This window comes from Lottia gigantea (assembly GCF_000327385.1).
Source record: "Lottia gigantea unplaced genomic scaffold LOTGIsca_2161, whole genome shotgun sequence".
In the NCBI taxonomy this organism is placed as follows: domain Eukaryota; kingdom Metazoa; phylum Mollusca; class Gastropoda; family Lottiidae; genus Lottia; species Lottia gigantea.
The window spans coordinates 1-7,005 of record NW_008708519.1 but is presented as its reverse complement, the minus strand read 5'-3'; the positions used below and the strand labels follow the sequence as shown (position 1 = coordinate 7,005).

At 48.5% G+C, this 7,005-nt stretch overlaps 2 protein-coding genes across 2 annotated transcripts; one reads left to right on the top strand and one right to left on the bottom strand.

The window, feature by feature from the left end:
- LOTGIDRAFT_176575 (hypothetical protein) lies at window positions 1-2,564 on the top strand (the record flags this gene model as incomplete). The annotated part of the gene is made up of 2 exons (XM_009054417.1): window positions 1-1,551; window positions 1,597-2,564. Coding segments are annotated over 2 exons (2,519 nt in total), but the record flags the coding sequence as incomplete, so codon positions are not given.
- Window positions 2,565-3,119: 555 nt separating this feature from the next.
- Window positions 3,120-3,797, bottom strand: LOTGIDRAFT_85538 (hypothetical protein; the record flags this gene model as incomplete). The annotated part of the gene is made up of 1 exon (XM_009054416.1): window positions 3,120-3,797. A coding segment is annotated over one exon (678 nt), but the record flags the coding sequence as incomplete, so codon positions are not given.
- Window positions 3,798-7,005: the final 3,208 nt, after the last annotated feature.

Sequence of the window (7,005 nt, the reverse complement as noted above, 5' to 3'; positions counted from 1 at the left end):
CAGTTAGTCCTGATGGTCTAGTTGGAGGAGTCCCTGTGGGCCCTGTTGGTCTATTTGGAGGAGTTCCTGTGGGTCCTGACGGTCTTGTTGGAGGAGTTCCTGTGAGTCCTGATGGTCTAGTTGGAGGAGTTCCTGTCTGTCCGGATGGTGTCAGATCTAATGGCCCTGTCGGAGGAGAACCTGTCGGATCTAATGGTCCTGTCGGTTCTGTCAGTCCCGTCGGTGGAGTACCTGTAAAATCTAATGGTCCTGTCGGAGGAGATCCTGTCAGATCTGTTAACCCCGTCGGTCCTGAAGGTCTCGTTGGGGGAGTACCTCTCGGTCCTGATGGTCTAGTTTGGGGAGTACCTGTCGGTCCTGATTGTCTAGTCGGAGGAGTACCTGTCGTTCTCGACGGTCTAGTTGGGGGAGTACCTATCGGTCCAGAAGGTCTAGTTATGGGAGTACCTGTCGGTCTCGACAGTCTAGTTATGGGAGTACCTGTGGGTCCTGAAGGTCTAGTTGGGGGAGTACCTGTCGGTCTCGACAGTCTAGTTATGGGAGTACCTGTGGGTCCTGAAGGTCTAGTTGGGGGAGTACCTGTCGGTCTCAACGGTCTTGTTGGAGGAGTACCCGTCGGTCCCGATTGTCTAGTCAGAGGAGTACCTGTCGGTCTTGATGGTCTAGTCAGAGGAGTGCCTGTCGGTCTTGACGGTCTTGTTGGAGGAGTATCCGTCGGTCCCGATTGTCTAGTCGGCGGAGTACCTGTCGGTCTCGACAGTCTTGTTGGGGGAGTACCTGTGGGCCCTGAAGGTCTAGTTGGGGGAGTACCTGTCGGTCCCGATGGTCTAACAAGAGTTGTACCCGTTGGTCCTGATTGTATAGTTGAAGGAGTACCTGTCGGTCTCGACAGTCTTGTTGGGGGAGTGCCTGTGGGTACAGATGGTCTAGTTGGAGGAGAACCTGTCGGTCCAGAAGGTCTAGTTATGGGAGTACCTGTCGGTCCTGATGGTCTAGTAGGGGGAGTGCCTGTCAGTTCTGAAATTCTAGTTGGAAGAGTACCTGTGGGTCCTGTTTCTCTAGTCGGGGGAGTACCTGTCGGTCCCGATTGTCTAGTCAGAGGAGTACCTGTCGGTCTTGATTGTCTAGTCAGAGGAGTACCTGTCGGTCTCGACGGTCTTGTTGGAGGAGTATCCGTCGGTCCCGATTGTCTAGTCGGCGGAGTACCTGTCGATCTCGACAGTCTAGTTATGGGAGTACCTGTGGGTCCTGAAGGTCTAGTTGGGGGAGTACCCGTCGGTCTCGATGGTCTAGTAGGAGGAGTACCCGTTGGTCCTGATTGTCTAGTTGAAGGAGTACCTGTCGGTCTCGACAGTCTTGTTGGGGGAGTACCTGTTGGTCCAGATGATCTTGTTGGAGGAGAATCTGTTGGTCCTGAAGGTCCCGTTGGGGGAATACCCGTCGGTCCCGATTGTCTAGTCGGAGGAGTACCTGTCGGTCTCGAAGGTCTTGTTGGGGGAGTGCCTGTGGGTACAGATGGTCTAGTTGGAGGAGAACCTGTTGATCCTGAAGGTCTCGTTGGAGGAGTATCCGTTGGTCCCGATTGTCTAGTCTGAGGAGTACCTGTCGGTCTCGACGGTCTTGTTGTGGGAGTACCTGTGGGTACAGATGGTCTAGTTGGAGGAGAGCCTGTTGGTCCTGAAGGTCTCGTTGGGGGAGTACCCGTCGGTCCCGATTGTCTACTTGGAGGAGTACCTGTAGGCATTGATGGTCTAGTCGGAGGTGTACCTGTCTGCCCTGATGGTCTAGTTGGAGGATTACCTGTCCGTCCTGATGGTCTAGTCGGAGAAGTTGGAGGAGTACCTGTCTGTCCTGATGGTCTAGTCGGAGAAGTTGGAGGAGTACCTGTCTGTCCTGATGGTCTAGTCGGAGGTGTACCTGTCGGCTCTGACGGTCCAGTCGGACGAGTTGGAGGAGTACCTGTCAGTCCTGATGGTCTGGTTGTAGAAGTACCTGTCGGTCCTGATGATCTGGTTGTAGAAATATCTGTCGGTCCAGAAGGTCTAGTTGGGGGAGTTCCTGTCGGTCCTGATGGTCTAGTTGGGGGAGTGCCTGTCGGTCTCGATTGTCTAGTAGGAGGAGTACCCGTTGGTTCTGAAGGTCTCGTTGGGGGAGTACCTGTCGGTCCCGATTGTCTAGTCGGAGGAGTACCCGTTGGTTCTGAAGGTCTCGTTGGGGGAGTACCTGTCGGTCCCGATTGTCTAGTCGGAGGAGTACCTGTCGGTCTCGACGGTCTCGTTGGGGGAGTACCTGTAAGTTCTGATGGCCTAGTTGGAGGAGTCCCTGTTAGTCCTGATGGCCTAATTGGAGGAGTATCTGTTTGTCCTGATGGTCTAGTTGGAGGAGTACCTGTCCGTCCTGATGGTCTGGTCGGAGGTGTACCTGTTGGCCCTGATAGTCTAGTTGGAGGAGTATCTGTCTGTTCCGATTGTCTAGTTAAAAGACTTTGTGTTTGCACTGACGGGGAAGTTTGTCCTGTTTGTGTAGTCAGAAAGTCGGTCAGTCCAGATTGTATGGCTGGCTGAGTTGCAATTGGTATCGTAGATGGATTTGTAGCTTGTGAAAATGTGCCTGTTGGTGAAAACATTACTTCGGTGAACCCGTTAAATTGGATATGGATATTATGATTAGATTAGAATTTATAATTATAAAACGCAGTGTGGTTAATTTACTTCAAATTATAGCTGCATATTGCCACTTTACTGCTGAAATTTAATTTTTTAATTATTTTGATAATTATTTCATACCTGTTACTGATGTTGTTCCTGTTGCACCAGTTGCTTCTGATCCAGTTGAACCAGTTCCCGCAGATCCAGTTCCGGTAAGACCAGCCGCTGGAGACCCTGTTGCTCGTGTCATTGCTGATCCTGTTCCAGTAATTGTGGCGCCCGAAGCCGGAGATCCGCTGAATGTTTGTCCTGTTGCCCCGGACGCTGTTGATGTCCCCGTAGCACCCGATATACGAGTTGCACCAGATGCAGGGGACGAACTGTCGGTGGCCCCCGAGGCTGATGATGATCCAGTTACACCAGTCAGTTGTGTTACTCCCGTTGCGCCAGAAGGCACTGAGCCAGTAACAGTTGCACCAGACGCTTGCGTTCTGTCTGTTGCCCCTGAAGCAGGCGATGTACCTGTTGCCCCGGTCGCGGGTGAGGTTCCTGTGGCTCCCGACAGGGGTGATGCGGGTGATCCTGTCCCAGTTGCATCGGATGATGGTGACCCTGTTGCCCCAGACACAGGTGATGTTCCAGTTGCACCGGATGATGGGGATCCTGTTCCAGTTGCTCCGGACACTGGTGAAGTTCCTGTGGCCCCTGACGCAGGTGATGTTCCTGTGGCACCTGACGCAGGTGATGATCCAGTTGCCCCTGACGCAGGTGATGATCCAGTTGCCCCGGATCCAGGTGATGATCCAGTTGCCCCGGATCCAGGTGAAGTTTCTGTGGCACCTGATGCAGGTGATGTTCCTGTAGCACCTGACGCAGGTGATGTTCCAGTTGCCCCTGACGCAGGTGATGATGCAGTTGCCCCGGACGCAGGTGATGATCCAGTTGCCCCTGACGCAGGTGATGATCCAGTTGCCCCTGACGCAGGTGATGATCCAGTTGCCCCTGACGCAGGTGATGATCCAGTTGTCCCTGACGCAGGTGATGATCCAGTTGCCCCTGACGCAGGTGATGATCCAGTTGGCCCTGACGCAGGTGATGATTCAGTTGCCCCTGACGCAGGTGATGATCCAGTTGCCCCTGACGCAGGTGATGATTCAGTTACCCCTGACGCAGGTGATGATCCAGTTGCCCCTGACGCAGGCGATGTTCCAGTTGCCCCTGACACAGGTGATGATTCAGTTGCCCCTGATGCAGGTGATGATCCAGTTGCCCCTGATGCAGGTGATGATCCAGTTGCCCCTGACGCAGGTGATGATCCAGTTGCCCCTGACGCAGGTGATGATCCAGTTGCCCCTGACGGAGGTGATGTTCCCGTAGCACCTGACGCAGGCGATGTTCCTGTGGCTCCTGATGCCGGCGTAGTTCCTGTGGCCCCTGACGCAGGCGATGTTCCTGTTACACCGGATGGTGGTGACCCTGTTCCACTGGACACCTGTAAAGAGCCTGTGGCCCCTGACGGTTGTGATGATCCCCCAAATGAAAAAGTGAATCTATTGGTGTTAGTGACGCCAGACGCTAGAGATCCAGTGACAAAAAATCTGTTTGTGTTGGAAATTATTGTCGTTTCCCCTGATATAGCCTGAATCTCCACGGCATTGGCTACGATCGGTCTGCATGTACCGCAACATATTTTATCTCGGATGGTTGGTGTCTGACAAGAGCTGAATGAACATACTGCATCTGGATCATCCCCGGCGGGACAATCAACTGTAAATGTAAAAAAACAAGGGCATTCGTACGGTAATGTGTAAGCTGTGGATATATTGGTCCTAATATTAGCGATTGAAGTTTAAGTGTTAGATATTGAGAAAAACTGAGGATGGGTAGATATAAGCTTTGCTTGAATTCCTACTGTTTTGTATTATGGAAAACTAAACAAGACAACATTAATATATTAAGTGTTCAATGAGGGAAACTTTGTCTGAATTAAGAGAATGGTGAACATAGTCTACCTGGAGTAGCTGGAGCTGAGGGCGACTTCGTACAGACACCAGACTTGCATTCCTTAAATGAAAAATTATTGTTTGAACAAATCGCAATGTTGTTGTAATGGAATTATTCTGCACAGTCGAATATTAAAGGCGTGTATCGGCGGCTCAACTAGTATAGAGATTGATTGAATCAAGCCCATGAGTCCTCATCTCTAAGAGGGCCCCAATCCCCAGAGAAATATGCAGGAAAGCATATATTGAATGAACTATTGCCTGGGAAGGGGCCCAAGACCGATATGATATCTGTGATTGGTGGTGAAGGTAACTGTATTTTTAGTCATTACTCGATTACTTTACCTCATGTTGAGTGATCCCAATGGACTCTTACCTTTGTATTGCCACAAATTGTACCATCATGTGCAAGAATCGGTACACAGCTTGTAGAATTCGATGGATTGGAGCACATAAGCATATGGCACATATCATCATACGTTAGTCCATTTTGGGGAGTGTAAAAGGTCTGAAAGAAGAGATGCATCAAAATCAGCTTCAGGAAAATGTATAAGTGTCCATCATAGAGGAACTTGATAAACATGGGAAGATCTGACAATACTCTAAAAACATTATGCTACTCCAATGTGATGGTCTGGTGCCATGCTTGTCGTGGTTTAACTGTGAACGATCTGGCTATTTACAAAGAATTTTATTTAGTGGCATCTTGAAACTGATGTCTGATTATGTTTACTTACCCTGCAGAACTTGGATCCTTTCCCCAAAGCTATCTCACACTGTACATCCACTGGATATTTTCTGCCAAAAGGTTGCTTAGTGAATGGTGTGATATCTATAGGCTGAGTGTCCAGAGTCTGGGTACAGTCTCCAGTCAAACTGAAACAATCAATTAGAAAGTGGAATTTAGCTACGTTTTCCGTAAAGGGCAGGTGAACTGTTTGCTTTGCTCATTGGTGAGGCGGTAACTAAACCATTGAAGGGAAAGAATCGGACGAGTTAAAAAGAGTTACTTACTTAGCCAGGTATTTGTTGATGCCGGTGGCAGAACAGGGTGAGAAGATCCAGGGATGGGAAGCTCTAGCTCGATCTGGTATACCAACACTAGAGGACATGATGTTGAAGTTGGATGAGGGACAGTTGTTACCATTCTCCCCATCGTGGTACGAGCCAAGACTATAAATAGATATATTTGGTTAACATAGAAAATGAAACGGAGTTTTGCATTGTATTGTTGTATATTTAAAGTTGATGGGTCACCCTTTGGTGGTTAATTGGTTACTCTTTGGGTGGTTAATTGGTTACCCTTTGAAAGTAGTATAAACCGACGAAAAATTATCAGAAAAGCCATACCTGTGTGCTAACTCATGAGTAGCAATGGTAGCGAACATTTCCCCACTTGTAAATTCTGCAATAGATGCTGATCGCAGAGAACAGGTGCTCCCCATTTCTGCTAGACCTAAGAAGAGAAATTATCCACAGTTAGACGAGTCAGTCAAATGAAGCGGACCTAATTGATCAAATAGCCAAACCAATCGACTTAGATGGGGTTGCGTAGAGAAAACCAGAGGAAAATGATAAGCAAGAGGGTTTATAGCTAGCTGGTACACGTTGGCTGGTAGAGAGGATCATGGAACATATTAAGAGTAAATCTCCATACTTACCTGCATTCGATGACTTTCCGCCTTGGGCGATGTCATATCTGAAATCAAAATCACAGAGGTTGTTAGAATCATTTGGTTTGTGGATGGATTACCTATTTTCTGTTACTGCGATCGAATCAGAGGGCCACACCACGCAAACAACATAATTGAAGCAGCAACAACACACTGTGCTTTAGAGTCTCAGTCAGCTTCTGTAACGCATTTAGATCGTAAGCGTCCACTACGATCTGTGACCTACGGCTATACTGATTTCCATTGATGAATCGTTCTGACAATTGATCTTACCGTGTTACTAGCATAACATGGTCAAACGCGTGAAGTTCCTTCCGGTTAACCACAAAAGTAATGATGTTGGTCAACGCTGCATCTGAATCTACTAGTCCATCTTTAAGAGCATCTTCCGTCCATTTTGAAGTAACTCTTGACTGAAACACAAGAGTAAGGCAAAATGAATGATCCTGAATAACTATCTCCAAAAACACCCAGACACGTAGCCAATGCCCCTCCTGATATATTACTTATGGTACTTGGCGGGAAGCGTATTAAATTTGCCTTACCTCGGCTATGATTATCTTAGACAACAAAACCTCGACATCAACATTATACTGTTGTAGAGTAGTAAACCTACTGTTCATCTGAAATATAACACGAAGATATTACCAGCTGTTCAACACATTACTTTAAGGGGTTTGT